General features: G+C 50.6%; 1 protein-coding gene across 1 annotated transcript; it reads right to left on the bottom strand.

Annotated features, from left to right (window-relative positions):
* Positions 1-1,152: 1,152 nt before the first annotated feature.
* VGLL1 (vestigial like family member 1) lies at positions 1,153-16,127 on the bottom strand. The gene is made up of 3 exons (XM_058713765.1): positions 15,959-16,127; positions 11,051-11,273; positions 1,153-2,282 (listed from the first exon to the last, which is right to left on the bottom strand). The coding sequence occupies exons 2-3, from the start codon at positions 11,250-11,252 to the stop codon at positions 1,780-1,782; spliced, it is 705 nt and encodes a 234-aa protein (XP_058569748.1). The 5' UTR covers positions 11,253-11,273; positions 15,959-16,127; the 3' UTR covers positions 1,153-1,779.
* Between the last annotated feature and the right edge of the window lie 362 nt (positions 16,128-16,489).

Raw genomic sequence — 16,489 nt, 5'->3', positions numbered from 1 at the left:
ATAAAAAAAAAATTAAAAGAAAATGGTCAAGACAGTTCATGAGGCAACCAGAGCATGGGTTTCTTGAGACAAAGATGAAACAAATTCCGGCTCTGAAAATACTCAATAGAAATGAAGATCTTTTCAGCTGAAGAGCCTGGTTTGCACACTCCAGTCCTCTCAAGTTTGTTCTCAAGATACAAAGAACAAACTTGAGTTTGATAGTGTGTTTCAAACAAAGGCAGAACCAGAGACATACTTTCACTTGCAACGAGGGCATTGATTAGACAACAAAGCTCCAGGGACCCCAGATGGTCTGCCCCTCAGTGTACAGACGCGGGGCATATTTTCCCTTTTATCAGAAGTTACAAAAAAACAAACAACAGAGAAGCTTCTGTTTTGAAGGGACCTTGGGCCTTGCTCCCATCTTACAGGGAGCATTCCTGACTTCCCCAGCAGATCCTAGACCATCAAGCCAAGTAATACCACTGACATCAACGTTCGGAGGAGAGTGTGGAGTGTGCAGTTATCGTCAGACTTGGCGATAAACACTGGAGGATGTGTCATCGTCATTTTGCCCTGATGCGCCCGGTGTAGTAGATGCTTACCAAACATCTGCTGAACTGGGTTTGAACTGTCTAGCTGTTATGTTTGGGAGGCGAGGATTTGCGCGAGCCGTGCTCTCACTAACTGCTGAAACAGGGCTCTGCTGTGTGTACGCACAGGCATATGTGCAAACACAGTTGGCCTAATTCTTCCTCTGAATCCGGTACATTCTTACTCAAACTCTAGAAGCGACAGAGTGGTTATTTTAATGGGAAATGTGTTTTCGACGTTAGGCTGGAACCCAGGGCCTGACGTAGGTTGGCTACGCTGAACAGGCCCTTTGTGCCCTGTATGTGTAGTTCAGGGTAAAGGCGGCTTCTAGCAATTCCTCTCGGGCGTGGGACACTGGAACTACAGATAGGTATGGACTAGGGGGCTGTAAAAGAAAATTCGTCCAGAGTACAGAAGGCCAGAGGATGCAGACTTGGCCCCATGAAACGATCAAATATATGTTATTACCAGTATTTACCCTGAAAGGCAAATTTTGTAGCAGGTTGAGTTGTCTTGTGGCTGGAAGTATACTTCGGGCCAATTCTCCCTCAGCCTTTTACAAAGAAGGGAGTCTTGGTTCTGGGGTAGGTACTTTACATCTTGTAGGCACTAATGAAATATTTGTCGGGAGAAAGAGTGACCGAAGAAGCGAAGGAGCCTTAAGGGGGTTTTAGTTCAGGGGGAGGGGTGGTGGCCAGGGAGCGGGAACCCGAGGGAAACCGATCAGGTTGGGGTCCAGCGTGCAAAGCACAAGCCATGGACCGCCGGGCTCTACAGTGGCTTTGAATTTTAATGTTTGGAGCAGGTGGTTGGTATAGATGGCCCTTGGTTTTGCCCGGGAACCGGGCGTCACTGTGAGTTGTCAGCCTGTTTGGAGCATGGAGTTGGAGCCCGTAGGTATGCCACAGAGCTCCGTTTTACAGCCAGATTCTTTGGCAGCTTACAGCGAGGTGAATGCAGAACCCTGTGATTTTTTTTTAGGGCGCCGCCGAAATCATTTTTCTAGGGTAAGTGCCGAGTCAACAGACTGGGGTCAATATTTGGGGCCAAGCCCATCTGGCTGGCTCCCTGGGTAACCCTGAATCATTAAGCTGTGACCCTCAGTGAAGCTTAGCAAGTTCACTTAGACTTAGGTCTACGGAACGTTCGAGCACAACGTCCCATCCCTCAGAAGCCCCACGTCTGGAGTGGGAGCAATGAGTCTTAGCACCCCATCTCATGCCCACTCCCTCTCAACTGCGACCAATCGGAAGCCATCCCCCGAGCGTCCGGAGGCGTTTCCTTACAGTGGGCTGAGCCGGCAGGCAAGTTGAAGGTCAATCCCGTGCTTCCGGCTGTCGGAGCAGAGCTGCAATCCTCCCACACCGCAGCTTCCTGAGGAGGGGCTAGGTATCGGTCCTGCTGGAGGAGGCTTAGGAAAGGCTCATACTTCCCGTCAGGCTGGGGCTCGGAGGGCACGTGCCCGCCGGAGTAGGCGTGAGAGTAGCCAGGCTCCGAGGAGCTGGGGCTGGCCGGGGAGGGGTAAGGCCACGGCTCGCCAGACGGAACGGAGGGGCTCCCCGCCAGGGGCACCGGGTAGTGATCCATAGTCATGAGACCGGGCCCATGGAAGCTGCAGTCGGTGGCGCCGTATGCAAAAGATGCTCCGGGCTCTGGCTTTGTCCACTGAGAAGAGAAACGCCACCGATTCGGAGGCATGTCACCATCTGGGAAGGAAAGATTCGTAAGACATGTTAGGCGTTCATTGTTCGCGACGTGGAAGGAGCTTCATTTTTTCCTGGTTAATACGTACTCTTTTTCTGATCTGAAGAAAATGTAGAAAAAGTGAACCCACAAAGCCTTAACCATCATCACCACAGACCACCATCCGCCTTCTTTCTGGGATTTGTTTCCATTCAGGCCCGCGAGGCTTTCACATCACGTATGATTTTGAAGGCTGCTTTTGCATCATTAAACACATCCCAGATACCCTCCCATAGCGACAAACGGAGCCAACACCAGCCTTTTCAATAGCTGCCCAGTATTCCCTCCTGAGACACTAATAATGTGGTCAACAGACATGGTATTTGTGGGCAACTCAGTTATTTCCATCGTTTCAATGATCTCAATCGCACCCGTGGTGGAACATCTTTGTATATACATCTTTGCATCTATGTCCAAAGAGCCCCTCCGGGAAACTTTTCTAGAAGTAGAATTGCTTGATTAAAGGTGATTTCTGTTTGGCTGTTGCCGGCTGGCTTTATTTTACAGCTGGTGGTTTGAATGCACCAAACAGAAGGACCCCACAGAACTTTATGAAGGGTTTAACATTTGCCTGTGTAAGTCACTCAAAGAAGTCGAGGCGTTGAAACCCCATTTTCTAGAGGGATCTGGGGCATGGGGATGTTAAGACTGGACCAAGCGAGCGGAGCAGATTAGCCAAGCAGGGATCCGAGCTGGAGCCGTAAGTGATGGGTACAGAAATGGTTGTTTGCACCTCTTCCCACAGAAGCAAAATGCTCAAGGTCAAGGGGTGACTCGGTGTCTTCTTGCAAAGTTCTTGCGGACCAGCTAACGAGGCCGGAGCCTCCTTCGGTCTCATAGACACTGTTCTAACTGTTCCTATGGTAGCAGCTGAATCTGAGTGTTCAAAAAGTCTAGGACGGCTCATGACACGGATGGATGTTTTCTCTATTCGCAACAGCCACTCAGGCAAGAGGGGAGGAGGGAGAGAGGTCTGGCACTCATCTAGCCAAGATAATGAAGGGGGGCGTGGGCGTGAGACAAAGGAAGATCGGAGGGCTGGAGAGACTGGTCCCCTTCTCTCCTCCTCCCCGCCCCCCTGCACATGTGCCTCTCCCAGCTCTCCTGAATGTTCCACTTGCCTGGATTGTGTACAAGACAAAAACAGCTGAGTGGTCTGTGCAGTGACACTGGAGCCTCCCCCCTCTTCCCGTCCTAGCTTTTCATGTAATATAGATAAGAGCAAAATAAGCCCTAACTTACGCGGCACAGACATTCTACCCAACGTTTCGCACCACTCACCGTGAGCAACGGCCCGATGGTTGGCCTTTCAGCGAAACCAAGGGCAAGGGAACATATTAAGATTTGTTCTTGGGGATGAACGCCACTTTGGAAAATTGATACCTGCAGACCAGCAGCGATTCAGGATCCCGCGTGGCACAAATAGAGAAAGATTACGCTGACTTAGTATAATCGCTATGTGTGCTTGGTGTGGAATAAGGTACCACATGTCCTGAGTACACGTTAGAAACAATGTGTAGCACCTGACCCAGGCACTGAATGCTTGAAATGTGCAAGGCAGGGCCCCAGGGTCTTTGGAATATTTTGAGAGAGAGAGAGAGAGAGAGAGAGAGAGAGAGAGAGAGAGAGAAAGGGAGAGAATCTCAAGAAGTCCCCATGCCCAGCATGGAGCCCAATGAGGGGCTCGATCCCACGACCGAGATCATGACCCGAGCTGAAAGTAAAGACTTGGACGCTCAACCAAGGGAGCTACCCAGGAGCAGGTCCACTTGGTCACTGTGCTCAGTTTGGATGGCAGCGTGTGGGGAGGCATAGTGTCCCAAATCCCACATTCACAGCAGCCCCACAGTGGGCCTTGGGGAGCCCGGGGAAAGCCGCCTTTCTAGAGCAGGCATGGGTGCTGGTGTCCCATGGAGTTGAGACCCTGAATTTTAGTGAACCACTCTTTCCAGCAGCCACAGACCCCTACCCTGTGAACCGGGAAGGCATCCTGAGCCACAGTCCTGACTGACTCAAGGTTGCTGCTGCTGCTGCTGCTAGAAGTGACCCTGGTGACAGTTTCTTACCCAAGGTCCCCCCACCAGTTACCTCTAGAGATGAGAGAGGGAGCGCCAAGGAAGACTGAAGTTTTATATAACCCCAAACTACATTCACAAGCAGAGACCAGTCAAGGGACATGTTGGTTCTGGGACACTTTTTAGCAGTAACCCTCATCTGCAATGTTTCCACTCACTCACTCACACTTGGTCTTCCCCACTAGCCAGGAAGCTTGGAGAACACAGAGATCAGGGTGCCCGGGTGGCTCAGTCGGTTAAACATCTGACTCTTGATTTTGGCGTGGGCCATGATCTCACAGTTCCCAGGATAGAGCCCCAAGCCTGCTTGAGATTCTCTCTCCCTCTCTCTCTGCCCCCACCCCACTCATTGTCTCTGTCCCTCAAAATAAATAAATAAACATAAAAAAAAAAAAAGAACACGGGAGCGCCTGGGTGGCTCAGTTGGTTAAGCCTTGAACTCCAGCTCAAGTCATGATCTCACAGTTCATGAGTTCGAGCCCCGCGTCGGACTCTGTGCTGACAGCTTGGAGCCTGGAGCCTGCTTTGGATTCTGTGTCTCTCCTTGTCTCTCTGCCTCTCCCCCACTCATGCTCTCTCTCTCTCTCTCTCTCTCAAGAATAAATAAACATCTAAAAAAAAAAGGAACACGGAAACCATTTCTCTTTTGTTCACCATCACACCCTCAAGGACTTGCATAGCACCTGGCTGTGGCTGTTGTTGATTATTACCAATTGTTATTGGGGGCTCACATTCACACGCTTCTTTCCTGGTTTGGAACTCTCCACGTAGATCCACCCAGGGGAAAGCACAATGGTAATGGCATGAGGCCGGAGGGTACCCCCCGCCCCCCGCCGTTGGCCACCTGGTGCCAGGGAAGCAGAAGCAGGTGCATGTTCAATGTGGAGGATGGCGTAGACAGTGGCTACGGCACGGGGCTCGATCCCACGACCCCGGGGTCATGACCTGAGCTAAGATCAACAGTCGGACGCTCGACTGACAGAGCCGCCCAGGCAGCCCTGGAACAGTTTTGTTTATTGAGCACTTATTATGGGCCAGGCACCTTGCTTAGCACTCTGTGTGCGTGATCTCATGTGATCCACACAGCAAGCCAGATGCCACGATGGCGCTAAGCGGTCTGATTGCCAAACTCGTGCCCTAGGCAGCTATGTCTCCACAATATTCCAAAGAACAGAGGGAGCTGGGCATTTTCAGGAACTACTGGCGTTGGAAGGGTGGCAGGCAGACATAATATCTCTGTGGGATTTGTATGCACCCTTTGATCCAGTCATTTCCCTTAGGGTGATTTGGGGATAAAATCAATGATGGGTGCAAAAATTTAGCTACAAAGATATGCAAAGTGATATTTAGAATACGGCAAAAAATTGACAACAATCCAGTGTCCAAAAATTATAAGATTCCATAGATCTTTAAAAAGCATACTCCTTTGTTTTTGAGAGAAAGAGAGAGGACGCAAGTGAGAGAGGGGCAGAAAGAGAGAAAGGGGCGGGGAGAGAGAGAGAGAGAGAGAGAGAGAGAGAGAGATTGAGAAGTGGGGCTCACCCGGGGCTTGTGTTCACCCGGAGCAGGGCTCGAACTCACCAACTGTGAGATCATGACCTGAGCCAAACTCAGATGATTAATGACTGAATCACCCAGGCCCCCTAAAATGGATACGCTTGAGCCATTAAAATGATGTAGCAGAACGCGATTTATGTCCAAAATGATGATATGCTATACAACGTAGCAGGGTGCATAGATGCTCATTTTGAAAAGATAACAGTACTTTTGTGATGAGAAAAAGTTATTTTAAGTAAAAACTGGGAAACCACGTGACTCAAAGAATTCGAGTCACAGTTGTAAAAGATCGATCCATAACTGCCAGATTTCCTTCTGTCTATCCTTTCTTCTCTTCCTCTTCCCCTTTCTGTCTCCGCCTTTATTTTTGAGAGACAGAGACAGCATGAGCAGGGGAGGGGCAGAGAGAGAGGGAGACACAGAATCCGAAGCAGGCTCCAGGCTCCGAGCTGTTGCACAGAGCCCGGCGTGGGGCTTGAAGTCACGAACAGCGAGATCATGACCCGAGCCGAAGTCGAACGCTTAACCGACTGAGCCACCCAGGCGCCCCTCTGTCTCCGCCTTTAATACAAATCCTGCTTTCTGAAGAAGTTAAAACGAAGCACCCTCCCAGCACACACGTCTTGCACCACGAAAAGTCCAACCTCTGGCCCTGTCCGATCTGTACGCATGGACGCTCCCTTCTCTGCCTTCTTGGCTAGTGGCGCTGGTCTCTTATTCATTCTCCCCAGAAACAAAGAGGATATTGTTTGTATTAGCCGAGGTTGAAACAACACCAGGGACAGCTTACAGGACACGATTCTGCTCCAGGCCTCTGAGGCGACCTGCTCAGTCCCACTTTCCGCCTTACGGTCGCCTCCCTGGGGTACCTAGTCTTTGGCGGGTTATCCAGAACCTTTTCCCTGGCGAAAATGAAAATGAAACACAGAACGTGGGCAGTATTTTCAAGTGGCTAAGAGCTCAGGATCTGTGTCAGATCAGCCTGGTTTCAAATAGACACTAGTGATCATGTGGCTCTCTGAGCCTCAGTTTCCTTCCCAGTGGATTATGGTTGAGGGGAGAGAGAAGGTGGGATGTTTTGGGTCTGGCTCCCAAGGCCTTTGGGTGCTCAGGTATACATCCACTCACCTCTCAGCAGCCCTTGAGCAACGTCGCCCGGCCTGGGGCTGGGACTGGGATGGGAAGAATACGGAGCGGGATGTGCCCCGGGACCATGTCTCCTGCCCCAGAAGTGGTTAACTACTGAAGCTTCTCCGGTTACCGACTCTGAAACCCAGGAGTCTTTTTAAAAGGGGGATCATTCAAAAATAACTTCACCCTGCGTTTTCTTTTCTGAAGTACGGCCAGTATAAAAATATACATAGGTAAATTAAAACAAGTTTGATTTGGGAAAAGCAGCCAGGAAATTCAATGGCATTTCCTAGCCATGTGGGTCTCCATGTTTGGGCTTTGCATACTTGGCTTGACAGAGCACCCTTAGAAAGCGGCCGGGTTGGTAGTGAGAGCCTGTGAATGGGCGCCTGTTCTGTCGGCCATGGTTCAGCCAGGGCCAGGCAGCCTGGGCCTGGCCCGCAGGGGCTGAGACACTGCTAACGGTCAGTCATGAAAGGCTACTTTATGGATTTGCCACCACTTCCGAAGCTGCCTGTCTCTCACACAGCACCTCTTGTGAGAACCACTGGGGGGCCGCCCTTTTTCCACGGGGCCTCCCCTGAGGCAGCAAAGCTGGTGAAACACTTGACTCCTCACAGCAAGGAGAGGCCTTGAGGAGGACGGGCCCTCATTTGCTCAGTCAGCTGGGCCAACATTTGCCTAGCCCACCCCACGGTCTGTGTGGAAGACATCTTGACAGGCGAGGGCTCTGGGAGATTCTCACAGGGAAAACGCAACTGGGAAGGTAGTGGGGAAGATGGCTGCCTCTCTGGTTGACCTGGGAAGGTTGGTTTGGACAAGGAACAGGGCCACGTCCAAGTTCCCTTCACACACAGGGGTGTCACAGAATAGAATGAAGTCAGAAGGCATAGGAAACCGTACAGCCGCCACAGAGGGCCCAGAAGTCCCTAGAAAACGTGCAGGCTTCCGGGTGAGGCCTGCTGCTCTGTGGTCTTAATGCTTTGAACACAGGCCCTCATACCCACACAAAATAACACCTACATGGCACTATGTGCCAGTGGATATGCATTATGTCACTGACTCCTTCTATAGTTCAATAATACTCAATTGTAGAGATGAGGAAACCGAGGCACAGATAGAGGAAGTGATGTGACCGGAGATCACGTTGTTAATCAATGGTGGAGCTGGCCTGGGCCCCAGGCTATCTGGTTCTAAAGCCATACACCACATGGTGTTCACTCTCTTCAGTGGCGCCTTCTATGGCGGACATCAGTAGCCTATGATCCAAATCACAATTTCATTCATTCAAGCGATATTTCCTGACCACCTTCCATGTGTCAGGCATTGGGCTAGCTACTTGGGAAGCAGCAATTAACACAGAGTCCTTGCTGCCACGGAATTCAGAGTCTAGAGGATGGGAGGAGACAAGAAAGAAAACATATAATAGAAATAAAATATAAAAAATAAAATAAGATAGTGTAAGATGACAGAGGTTGACGGGTTGGGGGGGGGGCTTCTATTTTTTAAAGAGATTGTGCAGAGAAGGCCTGGACGAAGAGGTGACGTTCCAGGGGAGACCTGAATGAAGAAAAGGGAAAGTCAGGCAGTTATCTGGGGAAAGAGCATTTCAGGGAGAGGGGAAAGGAAGTGCAAAGGGCCCGAGGCAGGATTGTACTTGGCACATCCTACAAATAGCCAGGAGGCTAGATTGGATTGAGTGAAGTAGGAGGTGGGAGGAGATGAAATCAGGAAGAGAGTGGGGCCCCATTCAAGACTTTGGGTTTGATTCCAAGACACAGGAAGCTATTAGAAGCTTCTGAACAGAAAAGAGATAGGAGGAGATTGTCGTTTTAGTGATACCATTCTGATGGCTACCTTGAGAACAGACTGAAGGGGAGCAATGGTGGAAGCAGGGAGAGCAATCGGGAAGCAAAAATCCAGGGGTGAGATGATGGCATCATAGCAGCAGAGGTGGGGAGAAGTGGTCAGAACTTGGATATATACTGTTTTTCATGTTTATTTATTTTGGGAGAAAGAGCACGTACATATGTGCACATGAGCGGGAGACGGGCAGAGAGAGAGAGAGAGAGAGAGAGGGAAAGAGGATCCCAAGAAGGCTCTGCAGCCCCAGTTCAGAGCCCAACATGGGGCTCGATCCCACGGAACTGTGAGATCATGACCTGAGCCGAAATCAAGAGTCTGACACTCAACTGACTGAGCCACTCAGGCGTCCCAGAACTTGGATATATTTTGAAGGTAAAACTGACAGAATTTGGGGGCACCTGGGTGGCTCAGTAAAATAAGCATCTGACTTTAGCTCAGGTCATGATCTCGCCATTTGTGGGTTCGAGCCCCGCGTCGGGCTCTGTGCTGACAGCTCAGAGCCTGGAGCCTGCTTCCGATTCTGTGTCTCTCCCTCTCTCTCTGCCCCTCCCCTACTGGTACACACACTCTCTCTCCCTCAAAAATAAATAAACCTCTTTTTTTTTTTTTAAAAGGAGTAGTAACCAGAGAGGAAGGAGGAAAACCAAGAGAGTGTGGTGTTACGGAATCCAAATGAAGGAGGTTTTTTCTAATTATTTTTTATTTTAGAGAGCTCAAGCGGGGGAAGGGGCAGAGGGAATCTTTTTTTTTTTTTTTTTTTTTTAGGAGTTTATTTATTTTGAGAGAGAGCTCGAGCAGGGGAGGGGCCGAGAGAGAGGGAGACGCAAAATCTGAAGCAGGCTGTGAGATCCTGACCTGAGAGCTGAAAATAAGAGTTGGATGCTCAACTGACTGAGCCACCTGGGTGCCCTGTGAAAGAGGGGGCAACCAAGTGCCTCGGATGACTGGTCACACTCATTCCTGGTCTGCCTCTAAGTACTCATCACACTGTTGGACGGCACTCCCCACTCCCGGCCCCCTGCCCTTCGCGCCCACGGCAACAGCAAACTCTACACCCTGCCCTTTGGTGTCCTGGGACTCGGGGAAAATCACGTTGCCTGGCTGGACAAATAACTCCTAGAAAAGCACTAAATGCTGCAAAGGTGAACACATCAGATATACACCACGTCCGCGTCCAGGCCCAAAGAGCAAAGCCAGAGTGATGGATTCTGCAAAGAGGGGACATCTTCCCCCACAGGCAGAGGCCCCACTTGGCAGCTTTGCACAAAACAAGCAACCAAGGCCCAAGGGGGGGCCGGGCATTCGATGTGGGTGCTGGGCAAGTACAGTAGAGAGTTCCTCCCCCTCCCCCAATAAAGAGTTTTTAAAATCATCCAGGCCCTGGTCCACTGCACATTTCAGAATGGTGTTTGGAGGGGGGCGCCTGGGTGCCTCGGTCGGTTAAACGTCTGACTTCGGCTCAGGTCACGATCTCACAGTTCATGGGTTCAATCGAGCCCCATGTCGGGCTCCGTGCTCCCCCTTTCTCTGCCCACCTCCCCTCCCCCACTCACACTGGGTCTGTCTCTCTCTCTCAAAAATAAACAAACAGCAGGGGTGCCTGCTGTGGCTCAGTCGGCTCGAACTCACGAGATCACGAGATCACAAGATCACGACCCGAGCCGAGGTCGGACGCTCAACCGACTGAGCCACCCAGGTGTCCCGATTTTGACACGAAACTTCTAAATAAATTTTTTTTTCAACGTTTTTTATTTATTTTTGGGACAGAGAGAGACAGAGCATGAATGGGGGAGGGGCAGAGAGAGAGGGAGACACAGAATCGGAAACAGGCTCCAGGCTCCGAGCCATCAGCCCAGAGCCTGACGCGGGGCTCAAACTCACGGACCGCGAGATCGTGACCTGGCTGAAGTCGGACGCTTAACCGACTGCGCCACCCAGGCGCCCCTTGACACGAAACTTCTAAGAAACGGGTGCGGCTTCTCATTTACAGTGTGACTCGCCTGCAGCAAATACACGAGTGTGAGCACAAAGGCATCGCAGAACCGGTCTTTCCGTACAGCCTTGATAGAAACTTCCAGCTTCCTCCCACCCAGCCTGCTCACCGTTCCTCAGGATCACATCTGCACTCTGGCTCGAGGGGCTCAGTTGCTGGGGCCTCTTGACACTGCTCAGAGCCCTGGAGAAGTGTTCGTCCACTACGCTGCCGATGTCCCCTTGGAAATAGGTGAAAAGGACGCACTGAGAATTCCACTCAGTCTTTATGGGTCTCTGCAGCTGGATAGCGGTCTTCCCTGTTTCTTCCATCGTGAGGGACGCAGATGACAGCTGCAGATCGAACACAAAACGTTACTGGCACCATTTTTCCGAGCGGCTTGGCTATCGTTTGGATGAGGGGCCCCTGGGGGGCAAGCACCCCAAAAGCTCTCACGATGCTTCCAGGGAACCCGGGCCCCTGAGCGGCGTCCGGGAGCTCGTCCACCCCGCTGCGCTGGTCTGAGCACCAGGAGAGGAGCCCTGTGTGATCAACGTTCAGGGACCAAGACAAGAGTCTACAAAGCGCTGAAGGGGTCCTCAAGAGCCTCAGATGAGGAGGATCTGGCAACTCCACTACAAGAACAGCAGGGAGTTAAAAAAAAAAAAAAAAAAGGCCACTGAGGCCCAAACCGTAACTTGCCTCCTGGGTTAGTGCCTTCCTCCTGCAAAACAAAGGAGCCAACACTGACCCGGAACTGCATGTGGATCCCCCTCCCGGACAGCTTGACTAAGCAATCCAGTGGGTATTCGAAGATTCCACTTTTCATAACAAGCATTGCTTTCCGCCTTGACCACTTTCGTGCAAGGGAATGAGACACATCAAGTTCTCCCCGCCCCCTGATGCTGTTGGACCCCGTGCTGGACACGAGCAACTAAAAACAGCACCGGTCCTAAGGCCTCCGGACACATAAATTCTGAACCAAACACACATCTCAAGAACGAACATGCTTTACACTAATATATATGGCAACGTTGGTGAAAAGCTTTTGAAAGATTGCCAGGATGTCAACCCTGTTGGCCGCCAGATGCCCCACACCTAGAACAATGCCCGGGACGCCGTAGAAGCTCGATAGCCCTTTGCTGAATTGCCTTAAACTTGGCTTCCATCATTGTATCCTAACCGTGAGCTCCTTTGGAGCAGAGACTGTCCTCTCGCACCAAAGCCAGGACTGGGCACACGGTGGGCACTCAAGACCTCCTGCGTGGCCTTGCTTTACTAGAGAAGTAGCCTGTGCTTCTTAACCTTTGGTCCCCCCAACCCCACTTGCCAAGGTGCTCTGGCTAAAAGCACTTTTATTCATTCTTGTGAATATGATGGAAATGATTACAGTTCAATAGCTATGTTCTGTGTTCTTCTCTAGTCACTAAACAATGGCCGAGTGCCTCAATGCCATGTCATGCAGAGAAAGCACAACGCAAGGCAATCATACCAATTAGGAGTCAGAAGACCTGGGGTTTTCCTCAGCTGTGTGATTTGGAGGGAGGCACATAGCCTCTCTGGGGTGCAGATTCCTCTTGAGTAAAATTAAGAGGTTGGAGACGATGAATTTTGCAGCCCATTCTTTTAGGTTCCTAGTATCAATCGATTGTGATGAGCAGGGTACCCTTCCAAAAAGTTCTCCTTTCCGACTCATTCTGGCCCCAGTCATAACTGGGCTCTGCCGTCATGAAGCCTTCATAACAACACAGCTTTCAATTGAGCACATCGTTCTGTTTCGCCCTGGTGGACAGCCACGCTAAGTAAGCATCACCAGGCCCGACCTGAAAAATGAATCCTTTGTATCCTTATTAAAAAAAAAAAAAAAAACACGCCAACAACCACTCTGAAACAGTGTTCGGCAGTTTCTTATAAAGTGGAACATATGCTTGCTATATATATGACCCCGCAATCCTACTTCTAGATACATAGAGCCAGGAGAAATGAAAACATATGTCCGTACAAAGACTTGTATAGGATATTCATAGCAGCTTTATTTATAATAGCCAAAAAGTGGAAATGAGCCAAATGCCCATCACCAGGATTATAAATAAACTAGCTGTGACACTATCGTATAATGGAATGTCATTCAACAATGAAAAAGGAAAAAACTACCCATTCACACAACAGCATGGAGAATCACAAAAATACTATGTTGGGTGAAAAAAAGAACACCCAGACACAAAAGACCACATATTGTATGATTCCACTTACACGAGACTGGCAGAAATAACCTGTGGGGGTAGAAATCAGAATAGTGGCTGGCTGTAGGGTGGAAATTGGGAAGGGGCACGAGGAACTCTCACGGGTGTTCGAAATGTCCTACATCTTGGGGGTGAATGTCCTATGTGGGTGTACGCGTTTGTCAAAATCCATCAGATGGTACGCTTAAGATCTGCGCATTTCACTAAAGGTAAATTATTCCTCGATTAAAAAAGGCACATGCGGGGCGCCTGGGTGGCTCAGTTGGTTAAGCATCCCGACTTTTCGGCTCGGGTCCTGATCTCACGGTCCATGAGCTCGAGCCTCGTGTCGGGCTCTGTGCCGACACCTCAGAGCCCAGAGCCTGCTTCGGATTCTGTGTCTCCCTCTCTCTCTGCCCCTCCCCCGCTCATGCTCTGTCTCTCTCTGTCTCAAAAATAAATAAACATTGAAAAAAACTTTTTTTAAAGCACGTGCTATATCCAGATACTCAGCATTGCAGAAATAAAACAAAGGTGTTATCCTTGAGCACATTATGAGTTTGGGATGCTGACTACGAATAACCCACTGTTGACCGGAAGTCTTACTGGTAACGTAAACAGTCACTTAACCGCATATTTTGTACATGTATTATGCGCTGCATTCTTACAGTAAAGTCAGAGAAAAGAAACGTAAAGAAAATCGTAAGGAAGAGAAAATACATTTACAGAGCTGCACTGTAAAAAAAAAAAAAAAAAGACTGCATAAGTGGACCCACGCAGTTCAAACCCTTGTAGTTCAAAAGTCAAGTGTACTGTATAATATCACTAGTGTGCGGAATTTTAAAAAGCCAAACTCATAGAAACAGAGATTAAAGTGATGATTACGAGCGGCTGGGGGGCGGGTGGGAACCGGGCAAGTCTTGTTTAGGATACAAAGTTATAAGGAGTAAATAAACCCCAAAGACCTAAGACCGTACAGAGAACGCACACACAACCCTATCGCAGTATAATCTTCCGATTTGCAGAGACTAGAACTAAACTATTCCAGCTGCCGAATAGAAAGTAACTATGTGGGGTTACGCATGATCACTAGAGGGGCCGTCCTATGACAATGTATACATTTATCAAATTAACATGGAACACCTTAAATGGACACAGTTGTATGAAAACACAGCAAAAGAAAAAAAAAGGAAAGCAAAGCTGTTACGGAGCATAAGGTCATGATAAATGTTGGGAGGCAGCGCTTTTTCTAAAGCCGCGGTTTACAAAATACCTCCTCGGTGCCTGAAGCTATACGGATATTCTCTCCAGTCTTTACAGCCCTCGGCGCAGGTACTATTACCCCATTTTGCAGATGAGCAATATGGGGGCCCAGAAGGGGAAATGAACTACCCGGGCCGCACAGCTAGGCTTGTGGCAGGCAGAGCTGGGATTTGAACCCTCTCTAGCTTCAGTGTCTGTCCTTTCCCCACCGTCCCTTACCTGGTGGGACTAACAGTCCCCTTCTATGAGCCTCCACCCGCCCCAGTCTACCAAACGTAAAGGCTTGGCTTCTGATATCTAGGGAACCTGGAGCCAGGCCCTAAAGCAGCCACCTGGTTTCCTTTGGGGGATACAGGCAGAACATCTGTGCACCCCTTCCAGGCACCTCCATAAAGCCGCTACCTGCGAGGGCTGCTTCGCACCTTTGCAGGACTCACGGCTTTACCCCTGGAAATGCCAGTGGCCACTGATCTCAGCTCAGGCTTGACACAGCTTGCAAATCTGTCTTTGCGGAGTCTCCCTGAAGCCACAGCCGGCTGGACCCTTGGGGACATCAGGGCCCTGGAGCACGGCCCTCGTCTCCTCGGGTAAAGAGCACAGAGACCACAGGCCGCTGGCCACAGCCAGGAAAGGTTATTGAGAGAGCCAGAGGCAACGCCTCATCCCCATCATCTTGGAAGGATCAGACCTTACGCAAGTGGGATCTTGAACAAGCCACAACTGCTACCTCTGCCCTATCTCGTCCTCCCCAAACACACGGACGCACGTCCCCAAGGGAAACCATGGGTTACGTCTCTGCATCTAGCTCAAGGGCAAGCGTCCGGCCGGCACCCACACCTCTGTGGGAATGTTCGTAGCCCCCTCGGAGGGCTATGAAATTCAGAGAAATGTTACCATCTACAGCCTTTGCAAAGCTGCATCTCACGGCACCTCGGGAGGAACACGGGCAGTTCCATCCCCAAATGACTCCAGGAGTGAACTGGGGTCTGGCTGAAGAGAAGGGGATACTGCAAAGCTGGAACCCAGAGAAGAGCAACGAGGTGGAGAGAGGGTGGGACCTTCCGGGAGACGGCCCGGTCCCAGTCCCCGGCTTGTAGCAAAAGCCTCTTGCAGACAAAACCCTAAGGTCAAGCTTTGCCAGCTGTGCGGCTAGAAGAGCATAATCACAAAAGTACCCTGGTCGCTTGCGATGTCCCCAGCACGGAAACGACAAAGGCACCAAGCGCTCCAACTCGACCTCAAAATAATGGCCAAACTTCTGCACAAATACTCCAACACGGACTCCTATGCCAGCAGTCTGCCTGCAGGGACGCGGTTCCCACCCGTCTGCAGAATGGTACCAGGCACCTCGGGCGGGGGGTGGGGTGTCGTGTCAGAGAGGTCGCCACTTGGCACGAAAGCCCCAAAGGGACCAGATCGTCTATCAGTGAGCAAAGTGTGGGATGCTCACCGCTTCCCCGCCCCGATTCCTTCACGGTTGAATTTCCATCACTCCTTGCCACCCCCCCCCGCCCCCCCCCCCCCGCCCCCCCAAAGTCACCAGCTTCTCTTACCTTAACTCCTGACCATCAAACTGAGACAGCAAGATCCCAGGGCTGGGCAAAGGTGCGTAGGGGTGGTCAGAGTCGCCTGGCCCACTTTGGAGCAGCTCAGGGCTTGCGGAAGCAGGGGCTGGGGATTTTGTACCCTCCCCTCGCTACTTTCTACCCCTCCAGCCCGGGCTATAAGAGGCATTTCCTGCTGGCTATCTATTAAGAATGCAGAAAATGCACTCCGACAAGTCCTTCGGGTTGGGCACCTGCAGGAATGAGGAACAGAGGGAGCTCTTTTTTATTTCTTTCTTTTTGCATTAAAAAAAAGCACTTAGTGATATTGTCTCTTAAAGGAGGCGGCCAGTTGTTTGCCGGAAACCACACACAGAGTCACCGGCGTCTAGAACATCAGTCACCTTCACTCTCAGGGACAGGGAAAGTGTGTTCGGCCCATCCCAGCGTTCTCCCTCTTTCCCCGAGGGAAGAAGACGGGAGCCCACACCCCGAGAATTCCGGACGTGTCACGGGCTTCCGTGGGCCCCAGAGGGAGAC

This window comes from Neofelis nebulosa, chromosome X (assembly GCF_028018385.1).
Source record: "Neofelis nebulosa isolate mNeoNeb1 chromosome X, mNeoNeb1.pri, whole genome shotgun sequence".
Taxonomy (NCBI): Eukaryota; Metazoa; Chordata; class Mammalia; order Carnivora; family Felidae; genus Neofelis; species Neofelis nebulosa.
The sequence above is the reverse complement of the archived record's forward strand: the minus strand, read 5'-3'. Positions and strand labels throughout refer to the sequence as shown.

What these genes read in the sequence shown, in the direction of transcription:
- VGLL1 (XM_058713765.1), bottom strand. Translation starts at nt 11,252, where the DNA reads ATGGAAGAAACAGGGAAGACCGCTATCCAGCTGCAGAGACCCATAAAG. An exon ending in AGATGTGATCCTGAGGAACG is followed by an intron (nt 2,283 to 11,050) that starts GTGAGCAGGCTG and finishes TTTCCTTCCCAG; the next exon opens with ATGGTGACATGCCTCCGAAT.